This window comes from Xyrauchen texanus, chromosome 4 (assembly GCF_025860055.1).
Source record: "Xyrauchen texanus isolate HMW12.3.18 chromosome 4, RBS_HiC_50CHRs, whole genome shotgun sequence".
Classification (NCBI taxonomy): Eukaryota; Metazoa; Chordata; class Actinopteri; order Cypriniformes; family Catostomidae; genus Xyrauchen; species Xyrauchen texanus.
The window spans coordinates 55,954,644-55,978,157 of NC_068279.1; the positions used below are offsets into that span (position 1 = coordinate 55,954,644).

At 39.4% G+C, this 23,514-nt stretch overlaps 1 protein-coding gene across 2 annotated transcripts in view; it reads left to right on the forward strand.

Moving 5' to 3' along the window:
• The window catches only part of nup214 (nucleoporin 214), a 67,122-nt gene that overhangs the window by 34,818 nt on the left and 8,790 nt on the right, over positions 1–23,514 (forward strand). For both annotated transcript variants that reach the window (XM_052115638.1, XM_052115632.1), the window contains exons 25-33: positions 5,048–5,114; positions 10,120–10,198; positions 10,306–10,381; positions 10,630–10,688; positions 11,131–12,702; positions 16,152–16,222; positions 18,494–18,653; positions 18,746–18,898; positions 21,328–21,496. In XM_052115638.1, the coding sequence (XP_051971598.1) occupies positions 5,048–5,114; positions 10,120–10,198; positions 10,306–10,381; positions 10,630–10,688; positions 11,131–12,702; positions 16,152–16,222; positions 18,494–18,653; positions 18,746–18,898; positions 21,328–21,496 (2,406 nt within the window). The remainder of the gene's footprint in view (positions 1–5,047; positions 5,115–10,119; positions 10,199–10,305; positions 10,382–10,629; positions 10,689–11,130; positions 12,703–16,151; positions 16,223–18,493; positions 18,654–18,745; positions 18,899–21,327; positions 21,497–23,514) is intronic.

The window sequence follows — 23,514 nt, forward strand, 5'->3', positions numbered from 1 at the left end:
TGATGCAGTGTTTGTTGTAAATATCTTTGATGGAGGGAAGAGAGACCCCAATGATCTTCTCAGCTGTCCTCACTATCCTCTGCAGGGCTTTGCGGACAGAAACGGTGCAAGTCCCAAACCAGGCAGTGATGCAGCTGCTCAGGATGCTCTCAATAGTCCCTCTATAGAATGTAGTGAGGATGGGGGGTGGGAGATGTGCTTTCCTCAGCCTTCGAAGAAAGTAGAGACGCTGCTGGGTTTTCTTGGTGATAGAGCTGGTGTTGAGGGATCAGGTGAGGTTCTCCACCAGGTGAACACCAAGGAATTTGGTGCTCTTGACAATCTCCACAGAGGAGCCGTCGATGTTCAGAGGAGAGCGGTCACTCTGTGCTCTCCTAAAGTCAACAACATCTCTTCTTTTGTTTTGTCCACATTCAGAGACAGGTTGTTGGCTCTACACCAGTCCGTTAGCCACTGCACCTCCTCTCTGTATACTGACTCGTCATTCTTGCTGATGAGACCCACCACGGTCGTGTCATCGGCGAACTTAATGATGTGGTTCAAGATGTGCATTGCTGCACAGTCGTGAGTCAGCAGAGTGAACAGCAGTGGACTGAGCACACAGCCCTGGGGGGCCCCAGTGCTCAGTGTGGTGGTGGTGGAGATGCTGTTCCCGATCCGGACTGACTGAGGTCTCCCAGTCAGGAAGTCCAGGATCCAGTTGCAGAGGGAGGTGTCCAGGCCCAGCAGGTTCAGCTTTCCAATCAGGTGCTGAGGAATGATTGTTTTGAATGCGGAATGAAGTCTATGAACAGCATTTGAAAGTACGTCTCCTTTTTCTCCAAGTGGGTGAGGGTCAGCTGGAGGGTGATGGTGATGGCGTCGTCTGTTGAACGGTTGGGACGATACGCGAACTGCAGTGGGTCTAGTGAGGGGGGCAGCTGGGTCTCAATGTGCCTCGTGACGAGCCTCTCGAAGCACTTCATGATGATTGGTGTGAGTGCGACGGGGCGGTAGTCGTTGAGGCAGGACACTGAAGACTTCTTTGGCATGGGGACGATGGTGGTGGCCTTGAAGCACATTGGATCGACGTTGGTATGGTTCCTTTAAGAATAGCGGTGTAACGACCTTCTCAAGGAGGACAGGGAAACTGGGGATCTGGCACAAGGTAAGTCTTTTAATGGTTCTTTATAATGTGCAACCATACACACACACACACACACACGTAAGCACAGGAACGCTGAGTTGCTGTACGTCCGTCTCCCTCTGCTCTGTGGCTGCTGGCTTTTTATCCGCTCTCCTCGCTCTACTGTAATTAGAGACAGGTGTTAGACATAATTTAGCTCAGGTGAGAGCGCCCTTACCGCTTTTCTCTCCCGTACGAGCGCTTGACCACGCCCCCGCTGCCACAAGCGGCAATTCATTTAAGAAATATTACAAATATATATATATTTTTAGAATAATGTACTAGATTGCTTGAGTGGTCTTTATTTGTTTGTAGCCATACTTCGCAATTAGTATAGATAATATAGATTCAATCTCCCATTAAAGGAATATTCCGAGTTCAATACAAGTTAATCTCAATCAACAGCATTTGTGTCATAATATTGATTACAACAAAAATGTATTTCGACTCGTTCCTCCTTTTCTTTAAATAAAGTGTGTTCCAGTGAGATACTTCCAATGGAAGTCAATGGGGTTTAATCTGTAAACATTCAAATACTGTTTCAAAAGTATAGACACAAGAAATAAACAATATGTGTGTAAACATGATTTTACTGTGTAAGTAATCACTTACTAACCACATCTGTGGATAGTTATAGACAATTTTAAAACTTTGTTGCCATGACGATATGATGTCAACAAACACTAAACCCAAAAATGACTGTAAAAATGACATTTAAACAACTTTACAGTTAAATTAATACATGAGTTTTGACAGAAGTAAAAAAAAAAAGTTTATAAAGACAGAAGTTTATAAAATTATAGTTAAAGTAAGTAGTACGCGTGCATGCGAGCAAGCGCACTACTTACCATTTTACTTTATCACTTTGTGGGGACCAAATATCCCCATAAAGATAGTAAAACCCTAAATTTGTGACGTTGTGGGGACATTTTGTCGGTCCCCATGTGGAAAACAGCTTATGAATCAAACTAAATTATGTTTTTGAAAATGTAAAGTTTTCTGTGAGGTTTAGGGGTAGGGTTAGGTTTAGGGGATAGAATATAAAGTTTGTAGAGTATAAAAACCATTATGTCAATGGAAAGTCCCCATAAAACATGGAAACCCTGTGTGTGTGTGCGTGCGTGCGTGACGTGCACATTGAGAAGAACTGCATATGGTCTGTGGTTGATGACATCATTTCCTGCATAGAGTCTGATTGGTGTTTTCAGATGTAAAATTAAAGTTCTATATGATATCTCTTGTATGTATGTGTGTTGTGTTGCATTTGAGCAGTGAGACTCATCTGTGTGTGAATGCAACTTTAGCCCAGACTCATCTATTATTAACAGTCCAGCTGCTCAGCCTGAGAAAACACACACACACACACACAGAGCATACACATTTTTTTTTTGTTAGTTTTTAAAGTAGAGATTTGATGACATCAAATAGTTGTTGTTTTTTTATTTATTTTTGTTTTAATACGGTTTTGATTATTTTGTGTGGCGGTGCTTTAATTAGCATGCTGTTTTTTAGCTGTGAGACACTGCATGGAAAAGATGAATCCTCTGTAAAGCACTGTCACAGCAGCTATCCATATGTATTTTGGTTGTTCGGTCTCACTGACCATGTTTACATGCACTTAAGAAAACTGTTTATTCCAGGGTTTTAGCTGTAAGTAGTGTTCTGAAATGGCCTGTAAACAAGAACGCTGATTTCCTTAGGCTGTTTAAGGGATTTTGAGAAAGTGGAAACGTTCGCATATATGTGCTCGTGCATTGGGGGAATCCCAGAGTTTTGTATTAGAAACCCCACTAATGCAGCGCAATTCTGCTGCAGGTCACGGTAAAGAGTTAAGGAAATGAACACAGCAACAGCTCTGGAATATCTGGAAATGAAGCATATCAACAGAGAGTGCAACATAATGTCTATTTCCTCCTTTTTCATTGATTCATAAGGGGGCGCTCACCTTCAGCTTTCAAAGAAACACAAACAGATGTACATATAAATGTAATTCATATTTTAAATGCATTCTACATACATAATATTATTTTAGGAATATGTGCATCCCGAGTAATGAACATAAACGTGATTAACTTTATTGAAAGTCTAACTGAAATCTGATGAGAATTTGAAATGTAATGTGATGCACTACTTTTGTATTTAAAGGTAATTAGACTACAATAATTAATTACTTTGTAATTCAATTACACCCAACACCCATTATATATCCCTCAATGCAATGCAATGCTCTTGACTTGACCTTTCATTTCCATTTTTTTAACATCTTTAATTCACTTGATCAGACTGGCACAACTGTATGCACAATTGTATGAATATTGCATTATCTTTAAGCAATATCACAGAAGCAAAATAGCTGTTGTTCTGAATATCAGCACGGCTCTGATATAACCGCAGACACATGGTCACATTCAGTGCTGTTGTAAAATAGCTGAAATATGCTCACCTCTAGCCGCACATCAGTTGAATTCTATATTATTATGGCAATTTCAGTGTTGCTTGGCAACGGTTTACAGTGTGTCTACATTGGACTTGAGCAGTGTGTAAACTTAAATTGTAATATAATTCATCATAATTCCTAAAGCTGCCCACACTGGAAGTGCTCATCTCTGACTCAGATTGCAGGGTAGACTGGAGTAGTTTTCTACTTGGGGTCAGACTTTTTTAATAGTGCAGATGATTGTGGTAAAAACACTCCAGCAGAATTTCTACTGTTGTACAATATGTGCATGCCAATATATATGAGTATTGATCTGTGTAGTGATGCTGTGATCATACTGATGCAGAGCAGCACACACACACTGTGATGTAAGACCAATGTTTTGGTCTTAATGAAATCACACCGATTCGTCCTCTTTGAGTTGTACATCATATCTCCTCTTCTCCAGTTACTGCTCTTCATCATCACATGACCATCAAACATTGTTCTGTCCTTGAAACAGGATGGTGTGTGTGTGAGTGTGAGTGTGAGAAACGCGCAGAACACTTTCCACAGGAACGTCCTGCTCTGTGTGAACATCATGCACACATTTCACTCACTGTCTCTGATCTATGTGATGTAAAGACAGAAATCACTACAAAACATCAGACGTTTATTCATACACACAAAAACACTGAGCCTCATTCATTTTGGTGTAGTCTACATGCCTTGGTATGAGGATATTTCTCTGAGCGGTCCCATCTTCCCTCAACAAAGATGAATTACAGACATTCATTCAAGAAAAATTGTCTTAAGTCTAATTAAAGAGCCACTGTAAAAGGTTGCTCGGTGGGACATTTAAAAGCAGTGACGTATGTGTATAATTTGAATTCCTCTGCATGGTTTTATGTAATCGACTTCCTGAAACCTGGAATTTTGTGACGTACTTTCGTAATGCTAATTTAAAATTTTCTAATTGTCCTATAAATGAATTTGTTGTTCTGCAAAATGAAATTAAAAACTATATAACGGTGTTTGCTTGAAAGATATTCTTAAGATGTAGTAATATTAGTACTTGTCCGGAGTTTGTGTAGTGTGCCTAACATTATCATTGACCTTCTTTAGTGAAGACAGAACAAAGCATCATGAAACAAAAGACACAGTTCTGCTGTATAAATGCAACATTTTTAAGGTAATTCTATTTAATGGTCATCAGCGTGCCTTTACTACAACATGTGTTACAGGTTATGTCAATAACCATGATCTAGCACAACCTTAAATGTATTGTTACCTAAATATTACCAATGTTGCTCACAAAATGTCCTGGAAAATGATGTCTTTAAAAGAATGGGAACCATGATAACTTTCATGTTCTCAGCTGTCTTTGATTTGTTTGATTTTCCTAAGAGTTGACTGAATAATACATTGGTATTATATGTAACGTGATTTTATTCATGTTTCTGTAGCTCATCTGTTTCAGCACCTGTAGCTCAGGTTGTTCAGCAGGTTCTGGCTACTGTGGAGGCCAATAAAGTGAGTAACACATGAACCCGATCACAACACCTATCATGATGACATCAAACACCAATCAAAACATATCGTAAATGAGATCCAACACAGTCTCAACATCTACTAGAACATGATGAGAATTACAAATGGTAACACCTACTAGAACATGACAAGAACAAACACCAATCACAAATCCCTAATAGGAAATGAGAACAAACACCAATCGCAGCACCTACTTGAGGAAGAGAACAAACACAAATCGCAGCACCTACTTGAGGAAGAGAACAAACACCAATCACAACACCTACTTGAGGAAGAGAACAAACACAATCGCAACACCTATTGAGCATAAGAACAAACACCAATCGCAACACCTATTGAGCATAAGAACAAACACCAATTGCAGCACCTACTTGAGCATGAGAACAAACACCAATCGCAACACCTATTGAGCATAAGAACAAACACCAATCGCAACACCTATTGAGCATGAGAACAAACACCAATTGCAGCACCTACTTGAACATGAGAACAAACACCAATCGCAACACCTACTTGAACATGGGAACAAACACCAATCGCAGCACCTACTTGAGCATGGGAACAAACACCAATCGCAGCACCTACTTGAGCATGGAAACAAACACCAATTGCAGCACCTACTTGAACATGAGAACAAACACCAATCGCAACACCTACTTGAACATGAGAACAAACACCAATCGCAACACCTACTTGAACATGAGAACAAACACGAATCGCAACACCTACTTGAACATGAGAACAAACACCAATCGCAACACCTACTTGAACATGAGGACAAACACCAATCGCAACACCTACTTGAACATGAGAACAAACACCAATCGCAACACCTACTTGAACATGAGAACAAACACCAATCGCAACTCCTACTTGAACATGAGAACAAACACCAATCGCAACACCTACTTGAACATGAGAACAAACACCAATCGCAACTCCTACTTGAACATGAGAACAAACACCAATCGCAACACCTACTTGAACATGAGAACAAACACCAATCGCAACTCCTACTTGAACATGAGAACAAACACCAATCGCAACACCTACTTGAACATGAGAACAAACACCAATCACACCTACTTGAACATGAGAACAAACACCAATCGCAGCACCTATTTGAACATGAGAACAAACACCAATCGCAGCACCTACTTGAACATGAGAACAAACACCAATCGCAACACCTACTTGAACATGAGAACAAACACCAATCGCAGCACCTACTTGAACATGAGAACAAACACCAATCGCAACACCTACTTGAACATGAGAACAAACACCAATCACAGCACCTACTTGAACATGAGAACAAACACCAATCGCAGCACCTACTTGAACATGAGAACAAACACCAATCGCAGCACCTACTTGAACATGAGAACAAACACCAATCGCAACACCTACTTGAACATGAGAACAAACACCAATCGCAGCACCTATTGAGCATAAGAACAAACACCAATCGCAACACCTATTGAGCATAAGAACAAACACCAATTGCAGCACCTACTTGAGCATGAGAACAAACACCAATCGCAACACCTATTGAGCATAAGAACAAACACCAATCGCAACACCTATTGAGCATGAGAACAAACACCAATTGCAGCACCTTCTTGAACATGAGAACAAACACCAATCGCAACACCTACTTGAACATGGGAACAAACACCAATCGCAGCACCTACTTGAGCATGGGAACAAACACCAATCGCAGCACCTACTTGAGCATGGGAACAAACACCAATCGCAGCACCTACTTGAACATGAGAACAAACACCAATCGCAACACCTACTTGAACATGAGAACAAACACCAATCGCAACACCTACTTGAACATGAGAACAAACACCAATCGCAACACCTACTTGAACATGAGAACAAACACCAATCGCAACACCTACTTGAACATGAGAACAAACACCAATCGCAACACCTACTTGAACATGAGAACAAACACCAATCGCAACACCTACTTGAACATGAGGACAAACACCAATCGCAACACCTACTTGAACATGAGAACAAACACCAATCGCAACACCTACTTGAACATGAGGACAAACACCAATCGCAACACCTACTTGAACATGAGAACAAACACCAATCGCAACACCTACTTGAACATGAGAACAAACACCAATCGCAACACCTACTTGAACATGAGAACAAACACCAATCGCAACACCTACTTGAACATGAGATCAAACACCAATCGCAACTCCTACTTGAACATGAGAACAAACACCAATCGCAACACCTACTTGAACATGAGAACAAACACCAATCGCAACTCCTACTTGAACATGAGAACAAACACCAATCGCAACACCTACTTGAACATGAGAACAAACACCAATCGCAACTCCTACTTGAACATGAGAACAAACACCAATCGCAACTCCTACTTGAACATGAGAACAAACACCAATCGCAACACCTACTTGAACATGAGAACAAACACCAATCGCAACTCCTACTTGAACATGAGAACAAACACCAATCGCAACTCCTACTTGAACATGAGAACAAACACCAATCGCAACTCCTACTTGAACATGAGAACAAACACCAATCGCAACTCCTACTTGAACATGAGAACAAACACCAATCGCAACTCCTACTTGAACATGAGAACAAACACCAATCGCAACTCCTACTTGAACATGAGAACAAACACCAATCGCAACTCCTACTTGAACATGAGAACAAACACCAATCGCAACACCTACTTGAACATGAGAACAAACACCAATCACACCTACTTGAACATGAGAACAAACACCAATCGCAGCACCTACTTGAACATGAGAACAAACACCAATCGCAACACCTACTTGAACATGAGAACAAACACCAATCGCAACACCTACTTGAACATGAGGACAAACACCAATCGCAACACCTACTTGAACATGAGAACAAACACCAATCGCAACACCTACTTGAACATGAGAACAAACACCAATCGCAGCACCTACTTGAACATGAGAACAAACACCAATCGCAACACCTACTTGAACATGGGAACAAACACCAATCGCAGCACCTACTTGAGCATGGGAACAAACACCAATCGCAGCACCTACTTGAGCATGGGAACAAACACCAATCGCAGCACCTACTTGAACATGAGAACAAACACCAATCGCAACACCTACTTGAACATGAGAACAAACACGAATCGCAACACCTACTTGAACATGAGAACAAACACGAATCGCAACACCTACTTGAACATGAGAACAAACACCAATCTCAACTCCTACTTGAACATGAGAACAAACACCAATCGCAACTCCTACTTGAACATGAGAACAAACACCAATCGCAACACCTACTTGAACATGAGAACAAACACCAATCACACCTACTTGAACATGAGAACAAACACCAATCGCAGCACCTACTTGAACATGAGAACAAACACCAATCGCAGCACCTACTTGAACATGAGAACAAACACCAATCGCAACACCTACTTGAACATGAGAACAAACACCAATCGCAGCACCTACTTGAACATGAGAACAAACACCAATCGCAACTCCTACTTGAACATGAGAACAAACACCAATTGCAGCACCTACTTGAACATGAGAACAAACACCAATCGCAGCACCTACTTGAACATGAGAACAAACACCAATCGCAACACCTACTTGAACATGAGAACAAACACCAATCGCAACTCCTACTTGAACATGAGAACAAACACCAATCGCAGCACCTACTTGAACATGAGAACAAACACCTACTTGAACATGAGAACAAACACCAATCGCAACTCCTACTTGAACATGAGAACAAACACCAATCGCAACACCTACTTGAACATGAGAACAAACACCAATCGCAGCACCTACTTGAACATGAGAACAAACACCAATCGCAGCACCTACTTGAGCATGACAACAAACACCAATCGCAACACCTACTTGAACATGAGAACAAACACCAATCGCAACACCTAGTAGATCATGAGACAAACCGCAATCACAACATTACTAGAACATTATGAGAACTAATCACATCTAATAAAACATGATGAGAACGGAAGCCTGGGTAGCTCAGTGGTAAAGACACTTGCTACCACCACTGGAGTTCGAATCCGAAGGCATACTGAGTGACTCCAGCCAGGTCTCCTAAGCAACCAAATTGGCCTTGTTGCTAGGGAGGGTAGATCCACATGGGGTAACCTCCTCGTGGTTGCTATAATGCGGTTCGTTCTCGGTGGGGCACGTGGTGAGTTGAGCATTGATGCTGTGGTGGATGGTGTGAAGCTTCCACAAGCGCTATGTCTCCGTGGCAATGCGCTCAACAAGCCACGAGATAAGATGCGCGGGTTGACGGAGGCAGCTGGGATTCGTCCTCTGCCACTCTGATTGAGGCGAATCACTACCCCACCACGAGGACTTAAAAGCATTTTGGGAATTGGGCATGCCAAATTGGGAGAAAAGGGACAAAAAAAAAAAAACATTACCAGAACAAACACCAATCACAATGTCTACTAGAATATGATGAGAACAATTACCCATCACAACAATTACTAGAACAAGATGAGAACAAATAACAGTCTCAACATCTAGAACATGACAACAAATACAATCTCAACATTTACTAGGACATAACAAACACCAACAACATCTGCTCGAACAGGAGAACACCCAATCACAACATCTACTAGAACATGACGAGAACAAACACGAGTAACATCTACTAGATCATGACAAAAACAAATGCCAATCACAACATCTATTAGAACATGATGTGAACTTTCTATAACCAGAGATGTGAAATAACTCAGAACTGTCTGATGTTCTAGCAGCTGAATGAAATATGGTTTTCAACAGAATTTTGTGTTTGCCAGGTTGATTCCCTTTCAGAAATCACAAGTAGAAAATCCCTCAGACTGAGCGTTGTGCAATAGCTCCTTGTGTAGATGTTTGTCATTTTGTATAATTAATATTTTCACTTTCAGAATTCCTGTCAGGGGGCGTTAAAGGTTTCAGCAACGCTGGCAGGGGTGGATCCAACCATGGCAGCAAATTTTGTGTTTGGTCAGTCTGTTGGTTGGTTGTTATTTAGAGACTTCACAATGTAAATTATTATATCATGAGTAAGAATTATTCATGTTTAAGTCTCATATCTACATAATATATTACAGGTGGAGCAGGTAAACCTGAAGGTGGTGCTTCATCTGTTAGTGAGAAAAACTTGAATGCTTTCTCATTCTCTTCACCGTGAGTTATTAAACATTTATATAATCACACCCACCATGATTTATCAAACAAGGGTTTCCTGATAATTTGTTCCATAATGAGATAATAATAAGAGTATTTTTCTTCAAGTTCTTTGGTAGTCCATGTCAATATAAGTAATATATCTTTTTTAGAAACACTGTTCTTTTGAACATGTCTATTTTTGTTTATGTATTAATAAGAATAGCAGTAAGTGGAGAAGGAATTAAACTGAAGCTTTTCTTTCTCAGGTCATCTGGGTCCAGTTTCATGTGTACATCTCAATCACAGGATGCTAGTAACACTCAAGGTATTGTTAAATGTGCCTTGTCTCCACATGTCTTGAAATGTTACTATATATTATTATTTGACACTAGTTCCGCAAATTGGTAGTTGATATACAAAATATTAATTGACTTATGTTTTTATTTTTTGTATCGACATCAAGTTTTTTAGGTTAAATTCCTTTGATTTGTATAAGCGTAATTCTATATTTTATGTCCTGCAACTGATTACTATTACACTATTTTAATCACCTTTTTGCCTTTACTAGTTCAATTTAAATGATCCTGTGGTGTGAAGTTTTAAATGCACAAATATTCCATGAAGTTGCTCCGTTAAAATTAGGTCATAAAAATTGTATGAATAATTATTATTAAAGAATTAACAACATTTTAAAAGTGTAATTTCTATGGCCATAATTGTCACACCATTATTTGTAAATTTCTTACATTTTCTATGTTTTTAAACAGCCAAGAGTTCTGGCCTGCCAGGCAAGTTCTCTTTTGCCAGCAGTACAGGACCAAAGATGCCATTTTTATCAGCAGGATCTGAGGAGCCTTTTTCCTTCACTCATAAATTGGCGTCTCCTGCACAGATCCCTAACTCGTCCACGCCGCCTCCTGGTGTGGCTGAGCCCACTAAACTCCCTCATGCTCCTAAAGCCCAGGGCATTGCTGGAGAGACTCTCGGCTGCTTCTCTGGATTACGAGTGGGCCAAAGTGATGAAGTAAATGAAGCCCCCAATCCCACCTTGAGTTTAAGCTTTGGACAACCTGGTAATGGATCTACTGGATTCTTGTTCAGTTCTGCTCAAATTAAGCCTGCAGAAAGTGCAAGTTCATCTGAACCTGCAGGTGCCACAGCAGAGGTTCTAAAGACTACTACGCCACAAGGACTAAGCACATCAGCATTCGCGTTTAAACCACAGGAGGGAACAACTTCAGCGAAACCAGCTTTCTTGATTCCGCAGACATCCTCCATTCCATCAGCCCCCACCTCGTTTGGTAGTCTTCTCCAAGCACCCCTCCAAGAAACTACAACTACTGTCCCAGCAAAGTCCCTACTGCCAGAGGCTTTTTTGTCAGTTGAACCGGTTCCTTCCGATGAGGCTGAGGCTAAGGAACCTCCAGCAGAACCAAGTCCTGAACCCCCAGCAGTAGGAACCACATCAATCGTGTCTGCAACTGAAGGTGCCACTCCCTCCAAACCCGTGAGTACCGAGACCACTGTGGCACCTTCAAACAAGCCCCCAACGCCTCCCACACTTGCCCCTGAGGTCGCGCCTCCACCGCCACCTTATGTTACCCCACCAGCCGAGGCACCATCTGTCATCGAACTTCCTGCTGCAGAACCTGCACCTGAGGGCCCTGCCGATTCCACTCCCACACACATCCCTGCTCCCCAAGAGGCCCCAGCAACCACCTCATCTTCAGCTCCAATGTCAGACACACCAGGTTTAATTTTTGCCCCATCATCGAGCACCACAGAGAGTTTAACTCTGGAAGCCATCAGTCTCACCAGTACAGTGGCTTCCTCCACCCAGTCAACCACAACAGTGGCCAGTACCACCAGCACGGCTCCTACCCCGGTGTTTGGCCAGGTCCCTTCCACCACTCCAACCGCAGCATTTGGATCTACGGCCTTTGGTCCTAATTCTACCACCTCTGGCTTTGGCAAACCGGCATTTGGACAGAGCCCTAGTGCTGGTTTCGGCCAACCTGCTGCCTCTGGCTCTGCTAGCAGTTTAACGTTTGGTCAGCTGTCATTTAGTGCTGGCTCTGGATTTGGGCAGCTGACCACAGCCACCACCACTTCAGTCACCAGCAGTGGAGGAGGACTCTTTGGGTCCTCAAGTGCCAACAGTGCCAGTTCCTTCTCATTTGTAGGCAGCACCACCAGTTCTGCGGCCAGCACTGGACTTTTTGGCCAGAGCAGCGCTCCTGTGTTTGGACAGCCCAACTCAGGCTTTGGGCAGGGCTTGGGGTTTGGAAGCAGCACAACAACAGCACCCTCCTCTGGATTCGGCTTTGGACAACAGTCAGGTGGGTTTTTGTGGACCGGATTGTTTATATTTTCACAAACAATTGGCAGTCTAGTTTATTTTGACAGGATAATGCAGAATGCAGAAATAATGAAACCCAGAATATATTTAAATCCTTAATACGTTACTTTGTACATAGTGTTGTGATTATAGCTCAGGACTGGTATTTGGAAGAGTGCTGGTTTAGTCGTAACCAGGATCATTTCATGGGCCATGTGTCCTTGATCAAGATGCTTAATGTCAACATGAAATCAAATTGGACCAAATTTACTTTGAACGATTGGTGCATGTTATCCCAAATAAATAACATTTTGTCTTCATAATCTTTCATCAAAGCCTAATAACTTGCTCCACTTCTGAAAAGGTTTCTTTTACAACTTTTATCACCAGTTCTCTTATTTTCCAATCGCCTGTATAGAGGGGGGTCAAAATGGCAATTTTCACCTATGATTTTGGAGCAAAACCACAGATAAAAAAAAATAACCTTAGAAAGGTGGCTGCATCATTATTTTATACAGAGTTTAAAACATTGAACATTACTGAGATGCCTTTAGAATCATTAAAACATGATTTTAAATCAGATTTGCCCCTGCATTCATGCACAAAATGGCCCAAATAATAAATGTTGTAAATAGACAATTTTGGTGCAGTTGATTAAGTACATTTAAATAGAATGCTTTAATTGAGACTTTTTCGATGATATAATTGTGACAGCTGTAATTGTAATCTCGATTATTTTTTCGATTAATTGTGCAGCTCTACAGCTACCTTTCCACTGTTATTTTTTATCTGTGGTTTTGCTCCAAAATCATAGGTGAAAATTGCCATTTTTACCTAACCCTCTACAAAATAGTGGATTGCTCAGGAAATATTCATCCATGGCATTGAATATTTTGGCTTTCATCTTCATAAATGTATTTCTTTCACCAGAAAAAAAACTATAAAATTGTTTGAGCTGATGACCTCTGGTTGAGTTGACACTGAAATGACCCAGCAGCCATATCACCCTGTAGCTCTACATCAGTTACCCACTGAATCTAAGCAGGGTTGAGTCTGGTCAGTACCTGGATGGGAGACCTCCTGGGGAAAAATAAGGTTGCTGCTTGAGGTGTTAGGGAGGCCAGTAGGGGCTGCTCACCCTGCAGTCTGTGTGGGTCCTAACGCCGCAATATAGTGACAGGGACACTATACTGTAAAAAGGCCCCATCCTTCAGATGAGACTTTAAACTGAGGTCCTGACACTCAGTGGTCATTAAAAATCCCAGGGAATTTATATTGTATAGAGTAGGGGTGTAGCCCGTATCTATCAGTGCCTCCAAATAATCTCCTCCATTAATTGGCTACATCATTCTACACTGTCCTCCCAAACCACCATTGGCAATAATAATTTAGGGGGAAGAACTTTCAAGAGAGCAGTTTATTGGACAAAAATGTGTATACGCCCATGCGTACAAGATGATATTATCAATATCTTTGATCACTTTTCTCGCAGATGAACGGCTGTAAATTTGAAATGATTATTGGTCTGCAAAATCAGTTCACTTGCAAATAGAAGACCTCAAAGCAAACACACATGGACTAAACCCCACAAAACACTACATGAAATGGTGTACGCTACCCATTTAACCCATTTCTGAGTGAAACTAGAGAAAAATGGAAGGTTGGACTTGTTGTTGGAGGGGAGTTTACAAATTAAGAGGGATTTTTCTCATCAGCCAAAAATGAAAAGTTTCAGAGGCAGAGCAAATTATTACATTCTGATGAAAATTACAAAGACAAACATTATTGTCTTCGTTTTAATAATATGAACTGATGAGTCAGAACAGAGCCGCGGATTTGCACATTATAAACAGCTGAGCCTCATTGACCCCTGACCCCAGTGCACTACAGAACGAGTATTCACATCTGTTTATGTTCTGATTATTTAGGGGGAACGTTAAACTCCACAGAATGTGCTAATTGAAATTATGCAAATGTTGAGGTTCACAATCTGCGTTTTCTTCATATTTATGTGCTGATGATGGAAAATGAATGACTTTGGAGAAAAATGGACGAACGTGACCAGAGTGTTGAAAGGCCAAGCTCCATTTAGTCAATTGTGTTCTCAGTCAGTCTGTAGCTAATTAAACACTGATTAAATGCATTTAATAACAGCCAGACTCTGTCTGATTTAACACACTCTTCTGCTGTCAGACTCCTGAAACACAAACCGGTTAATATACACAGTAATGTTTTATAGGCTTATACAGTATACAAGTAAACAATAAATAAGATAATAAATGGCCTATGCTAAATGTCAAAATATCTATCTTTTTTAAAAACAGCAGTACATTCTGGTCACTTATTTGAAGTTTCATCAGGTATTGTCCTCTAATGTTATATTATCAGAACATATTTCAGGCGTATGATGATCAATATCCTTAAATTCAGTCTGACAGAATTGGCAATGCATTATACACTGCTGTGTGATAAACATCTATTAATATTTCTATTAATAATATGAAACCATTTTCTGCATTCCGTTTTATTGAAAATACCTGTTTGACCTTATGACACTTGGCTTACTTAACTGTTTTTAGCCTGTACTTTTGATAAACTGGCTTCACATGAGCCTGTCTCCATCTTGGTGTGGACACATAATAAACTATTTGTTAAAACCAGAAATCAGACTTTCTATAGCTTGGTATTATTTAACTTAGTCCCGCTGTCCACATATGTGAACATACATTTTTAGGAAAACTATTCGCTCTAGATTTTTCCTTTTATTTTTTGCCTGTTTATTCGGTGCTGCTAGTTAGAATTCAAAAAAGCAAATGGAAAATACACACAGCAGTCATTGTCCATTAAGCTATTCATTTTCATTTATCTTCACAAGCCATTTGGTATGTATTTATGTATCTTTTATTTTTCTTGGTGAATGTATTATCAATCTCTAGTGCAGTAATTTAGTATGATTTATCATTATGTGTGGAAATTAAAAAACATGTTCATTTATGCAGGTAATAATATTGTAGGTATAATATGTTTATCATTTTTTTAATTATTATATACTAAATTATCTTTAAATTGTGGCCAATTCCCAGTAATAATTGATGTTTAATTGTGATTAATTAGTTCATCATGTAATTTATTTGATTCAGATTTTTAATTGATTAACAGCCCTGTTTGTACATACTGAATGTTCCAAGCACACGGAACACTTTAGCAATGCATTGGCCACCACCAACAATACACCAGCAACCACATAGCAACACACTAAGAACACCAACACCTTAGAAACTATCTGACAACAACTCACAACGCCCTAGCATTGTAAGCTCTCACATTGTCTTCAGAAATCTGGTGAATCTGGGAAATTTGATGCAGAAACAAATACATGTGTTCTTATGCTATTTACAGTTGTTGCCTTCTAGTTTCATGTTTTCATATTTCTCTCTGTTTTGTGGTCAGTGTTTGGCAGCAGCACCCCATCCTCATCTGTGTTTGGTCAGCAGTCCAGCAGTGCTGGTGTGTTTGGACAGGTACAGTACCGACAGCAACACACAACCGCACTACAGCTCCGCTCCATGTAAACCAGAGAAGTTAAGCTGATATTTCAGTAGTATTGTAGTGTAAGAGTGCTGGACTTGTGGGATCAGATATTGATATTAAATGTGCCCGCATTTACACCTGGTATTAACATTCATTGCGGGAGATTCTTTTGAAACAGGACATTAAATACTGTGTAAACTTAGTACAAAACATTCAAAGGAACTCAAAGCATGCAACTACATTGCGCTTGTAGTTAAACACTTTGTGTTTAAATGCGTTGTAGCTTTGAACAACCGTAAATGTCCACCTACTCCCCTGTCAATCAACCGCTGTGAAAATACAATATTTTTAACTGATTATGCGCATCTCAAAAAGGAAATAACTGTGCTATTAGAAAATATATGTACAGTTGAGTGCATAAGTATGCATCCCCCATGCAGAATCTGTACGATGTTTATCATTCCAAAAGATATAATATGGCTCAATTTTATTTTATTCTTTATTTAGTGCAGCCCAGATGAAGCTATTTGACATAACAGATATGTACAGTTTCCCAGAATGTTCTGCACATTTGACTTCTTCCCAACAGTGACTATGCTATATGATGCTGAGATCCAGCTTTTGACACTCGGGACGATTCAGGGGCTCAAACACTACTATTACAAAACTTGCAACAAAAAAAATGGATGCTCATGAAATTCAACACACTATATTAAGAACCAAAGGGATGCAAACTTTTGAACAGGATGATTTGTGTACATTGTAAATGCATGTAAATATATGTTATGTAGCTTTTTAAAGGCAGTACTAAATAAAAAATGTTTTGTTCTTTTATGTCTTATATTTATATAAATTCAGAAAGGGATGTAACTCTGAGACAAAAGGGGGATTGTTGCATCAGGATCTTGTATCATCTTGAAGGAGTTTATTTTGCGACATTTGTTTTGAGAAGAAAGATGACTCTCAATACCCGGATGACCAGTCGAATATCACATGATCTCTGGGTGTTATTCAGAAAAATCAAACTGCTAGATGGTGTGATGGACCAATCAGAATAGAGTATTCCACAGAGCCATGTAATAAATAGAATTAAAATTTTCGTAATTTCATGTTTAATAGAATTCTGTGTTGGAAATAACAAATGACCAGCTTCTTTGTTTTGCGAAGTCTAATTTTATATTTTACATTTTATGTATCCTTGCACTCAATTAAATAATATTTTCCACACTTTTTGCATGATTTGGAAACATTATAGCTTGATTGGAAATGACACCCAATAACAATATTCTTATCTCAAGTGATATTTACTAGGGATGTGCACGGATAGTCGACATTCTGTTAACCGTTCAACACACTGCTATTTGAATACTAAAATCACTATTCAGTTATTCGACAAGTTCAGTAGAGGTTTTCAAACCGACCCCAGCTCGACCAGTTCTGACAAACCGTCAGGTTTTCCGGGTGTGTTTGGGTCAGTTTGTTAAGTATAGGGTGAGTTAGGGGCTGTTCAAACATGCTTTTGGGTTCATCTGTGATGTTTTTCTATATACTGGTTACACGCGCTGGACGGACTGTTGTGTTTGCTGCCTCACAGAAATGTGAAGCTGCCCAGGCAGAGCACATATATACAGCTGCAGTAACAGTTTGATTATTGTTCTTTGACTTAAAAGTGTTTATTGTGATATTTCAGGCTCATAGCTCACTATGCACGTTATATGCTGCTATTAAGAGTAGTGTTTGAGGAAATTCCACTGCAAAACACAATTGTTATTAATTGGTAAAAACCAATTAACTTTGTGAAACCTCGCCGTTTACCAAATGCTAAAAACGATAACCTTGCACATCTCTAATATTTCCCAAGATTTTTCTTTTCATCTCTTATTTCATCTCAAGCATGCTCTTTACTGACACTTTTGCTCTAACTTTAAAAAAAAAAAAAATCTATTATGGGTGAAATTGTATGGTTTGGTGGAAATTATTTATAATTTATGAAATGTTGAGAGAAATATTTTTCAAACAAAAAATATTGAAATGGTTTGTTCATTTCACTCTTTGTTTAGTTTTAAACATGTAAAAACATTTGTGTTTTTATAATGAATTTCCATACTTTTATATTGAACATCTGAGAATAAATAAAATGGTTAAATCTGTACATCAAAGACATTTGAAATATACCGAAAAATGATGAAGGCCTGGTTACAAGTTTCCAAGATGAACATTGAGTCAGTCGTTCAGTGAGTGTTTGTTTTGTGGTCTGTCAGGCTCCGTCCGGTGGAGGTCTGTTCGGCTCGCTGTTCGGGAACGCTTCATCGGGATCAGGGTTTTTCAGCGGTCTCGGTAGTATACCCAATGAAGACGCCGCCAACAAAAACCCTTTTGGAGCGACTGTCACGGGAGGATTCGGCCAGTCCATCAATACAGGTGAGAACAGTAAGATTTACACTTTTTATGAAGAGAATACATAAACAGCTGTTACAGTTGTTACACATGAATAATGTGTGTTTGATCTTCAGGTTCATCTAACTTGTTTGGGAACAGCACCGCTAAAGGCTTCAGTTTCAGCAGCAGTTCGTTTGGTGATCAGAAGCCCAGTGGCTCATTCAGCACTGGCGGAGGGTCTGTAGCTGCTCAGGGCTTTGGATCATTCTCAACACCCACCAAACCAGGTACAACACATACAATTCGTCAGTGACTTACTCCAGATTAGCACTTGATTATATAACAAAACTCACTGAAACAGGAGTGAGTGTCACAGAGAAGAGGCTTTTAAAAATGAAAGTCAGGTCAACTTAATTATACAACTGAACATCAGAAGAAATAATGGAAGTCTGTGTTGGCTTTTGAGAACTTAAATGGTTTTAATAGTTTCTCATCAAAACACCAGGGTTCATACGGTCATGAATATCTTGGAAAAATCATGAAATGTATAAATTATGCTCCAGGAGTGGAGTTGTCATGGAAAAATAAGTTAACACAGAATGTTTTGTAAAAGTCATGGTATTTAAAAAAAATAAAAATTATAAATCTGAATGTATTGAATGTATGTTGAAGTCAGAAGTTTAAATACACTTAGGTTGAAGTCATTAAAACATATTTTCTTTAACCACTCCACACCTACTTTGTGCATGACACGAGTAATTTTACAACAATTGTTTACAGACATATTGTTTCACTTTTAATTGACTATATCACAATTCCAGTGGGTCAGAAGTTCACATACACCAAGTTAACTGTGCCTTTAAGCAGCTTAGAAAATTCCAGAAAAGTATGTTAAGCCTTTAGCAATTAGCCAATTAGCTTCTGATAGGAGGTGTATTGAATTGGCGGTGGAACTGTGGATGTATTTTAAGGCCTACCTATAAATTCAGTGCCTCTTCGCTTGACATCATGGGAAAATTAAAAAAAATCAGGCAAGACCTCAGAACAAAATTGTGGACTTCCACAAGTCTGGTTCATCATTGGGAGCAATTTCACACAGCCATCACACCGCTCAGGAAGCAGATGCGTTCTGTTTCCTAGAGCTGAATGTAGTTTGGTGTGAAAAGTGCAAATCAATCCCAGAACAACAGCAAAGGACCTTGTGAAGATGCTGGAGGAAACGGGCAGAAAAGTATCTATATCCACAGTAAAACGAGTCATATATCGCCATAACCTGAAAGGCTGCTCAGCAAGGAAGAAGCTGCTGCTCCAAAACCTCCATAAAAAAACAGACTACAGTTTGCAAGTGCACATGGGGACAAAGATCTTACTTTCTGGAGAAATGTCCTCTGGTCTGATGAAACAACAATTTAACTGTTTGACCATAATGACCATCGTTATGTTTGGAGTAAAAAGGGTGAGGCTTGCAATCCGAAGAATAGCATCCCAACCATGAATCATGGGGGTGCAGCATCATGTTGTGGGGTGCTTTGCTGCAGGAGGGACAGGTGCACTTCACAAAATAGATGGGATCATGTGGAAAGAAACTTGTGTGAATATATTGAAGCAACATCTCAAGACATCAGCAATGAAGTTCAGCCAGAAATGGGTCTTCCAAATGGACAATGACCAGAAGCATACCTCCAAAGTTGGCATGGCCAAGTACAAAATGGCATAAGGACAACAAAGTCAAGATATCGGAGTGTCCATCACAAAATGTTATGGCAGAACTGAAAAAGCGTGTGCGAGCAAGGAGGCCTCCAAACCTGACTCAAGTTACATCAATTCTGTCTGGAGGAATGGGCCAAAATTTCAGTAACCTATTGTGAGATGCTTGTGGAAGGCTACTATGACAGAACGGAGGGCGAGGCTGGTCGTTATTATACACACCCGGTCCCTTATAGGCTAATTAAGCCTCCGAGAGGGATAAAGGCCGACTGCGGAAGGTGGTGCGATGAGAGAGATGGTTTACGGTCAGCTGTTGGTCATGTGTGTGTTTGTGTCTTTTGTTTAAGTTTCTCATTTAAGTATGATTAAGTTGGCAATTAAATAATTGTTACCATGCGAAGGGCATGTGCAGGATTCCAAATATCATGTGCTCAATTAATCAACGACTTTAATGACAATTAATAGATTGCAGATTAATTATTAACAGCCCTGTTCTCAGTACTTGTGTCCTGAATTGCTGGTTGAAAATGTAACAAACTAATAATAGAATGAAAGGAGGACATTTTTTTCATCTTTGCATAAGCTTGCTGTAAACTTAAAAGATCATTTATGGGATTTTATTACTAGCATTTATAAAATAGGTACATTCAGGAATAATAAGAGTCCTGTGGGTAAATTGAAATGATTATTTTTAGCTTTGATAATGAAGATCAGTCACAATTCCCTTGTACATTCAAATCTACTTTGACCGACTAGTAGCTCCATTAACGCTGGCGATCCAGGAAATGTAATCCAGTGACATGAGTTAAATGAATTATTCACGCAGCACCTGACTGTAATTTGAGAGGGCACACTGTGAATAAACAAGACAGCTGACACTGCAAACACAACAGCATCCTGTTATCATGTCTTAAAACATCTGAAAATTGAACCTCTGTGATGTGATATACAGTGTATGTATATATGTGTGTGTGATGTGAGCACATCCTGGTCTCTTTGTATTCTGTAGGTGGTTTTGGGAGCACGCCACTGTTCGGCAGCCCTAGCTTTGGTGGCTCTCCGGCGTTTGGAGGAACGACGAGTTTTGGCTCCACTCCGTCCTTCAGCAGTCCGCTGGGCTCGTCCTCAGGGAAGGTGTTTGGAGAGGGCACTGTGGCCGCAAACGCCGGGGGATTTGGGTGAGGCCATCAAAAGCTCCCTGGGTCATTCTAACATTAATAAATCAGTTTGATGTAGTGATGTTTAAACATTCAGACAAAATTGTGTCAGTGTTAATAAATTGCATTGTCATCTCAAGCTAAATGAAAACATTGTAGTTCATGTTGGGATGTTATTATGTTTTCAGGTATTACGGTGGACTGTTGCACTGTTTAATTTGACACAACAACCCCTGTGCTCAATATACAAGGTGGTGCTTGGAAAGAGAATTTAATGCTGGTATTTCTACAAAAATGTCACTAATTATCAGTTGTTAACTATGCAAAATCAAGATGCAATTTGTAAGTCATCACAAACAATTAACAGAGTAGACTTTTTGTCTTGTTCTTGCAAGGAAATAATGATAATGTCATAATGATAAATCGTTTTGGATTTGTGCAATAGTTAATTACTTGAAAAATATGTTTGTAACAGGGTTGACACACAAGCAGGGACAAATCTTCAATATGTCAGCTTAAAGGAATAGTTCATCCAAAAAATTCTCATCATATACTCCCCTTTATAACATCTCAAACTCGTATGACTTTCTCTCTTCTGTGGAACACAAACGTAGATATATTGATTGTGAAATGAGTTGTTTTTGTCCATACCCTGCAAGTCAATGGTGTCCAACACTTTCAAGCTCCAAAAAGGAGAATATTTTGTTTTCATCAAAATGTGTGGAGTTGCTAATATAGCAAGGATAATTGGAAACACTGATCTGGGGATAGGCCAAGAAAAAAAAAAATTTGTTACTAGATATTTGTTGATGCGTTTAGAAAAATTTCATATTTAGATGTCTTTTAAATACTAAGTATTAAAAAAAAAAAGAAAAAAAAATTGGTACAGTGTAGACATTGACCGAAAGCTAATTTTGCCAATATTGATAACTAATGTGGTGGAAAAGACAGATAACTGAATAATCAGCCGATAGTTTTTAAAATCGATTTATGTAATATAAAAAAAAATCTTAGTCTTTTCTTATTACAAGAGTCAGACATCAAGACTACAAGAGTCAACAATCCCATATGCACGTTTTAATAACCAGAAACAATGAATTTTTGGTGCGTAATGCAGGACTTTTAACTTAAAATAAGCCTGAAATACACCAGGGACTCTTAATTACTAATTTGTGTGATTCCAGCTCATACAAACACGTAAGGGAACACAAGCACATCTGCAATTTATTTTGTATTAATAATTGTGAATTTGTCCATAAACAGTGATAGTTACAATGCAAAATATGCTATATACAGTATATGTAGAAATTAACCAAGTTCTATAGTACAGTATAAAATCAGTGCCGATCCTCTTGCCACAGAGGATCGGCAACTATCAGCATTGATTTTGCCATTAACCCTCTGGGGTCTGAGGGTGTTTTGGGCCCTGGAGAAGTTTTGACATGTCTTGACATTTGTGCTTTTTCAGTTGCTTAAAAACATATTAATGGCTAAAGTCTGATAACACTGTATTTAGCACAAACTGGGATACAATAATATCTAAGCAACATGTGTGTACATGTTTGTATTTTTGAGAAAATAACGTTTATGCATGATTTTTGAAAAAACTAAAATTCTAAGTCATTGAAATATGGCCATATAACACATACTAAACATTTGTCCACAAGCTTTTTGAGACCTGGATCTTGTAGCCTAGAGTTTTTGCTACAAAATGATGTGAAAACCATCCTGATCACTCATTCATATATAACAATATAGTAATTTAACCTTTGAAAGACACTTTTAGTGTTGAAAACTCATATGCGAGGAGGCGTGAACTATCATGAATATTGATATGATTCACACCTGAGGAGACAAAGACCCCTCCCCTGGGCCTATCAATGAGGAATGTGACAGAAAGAGAATGAATGTGAGGAGACTTAATAATCAAAATCAAGTTTTAAGTTAAAAATAATATGACTATACATTTTCTTTACATACTTTACTTAATTTTAGACCTACACTACCATTTAAAAGAACTCTCTTCTGCTCACCAAGAC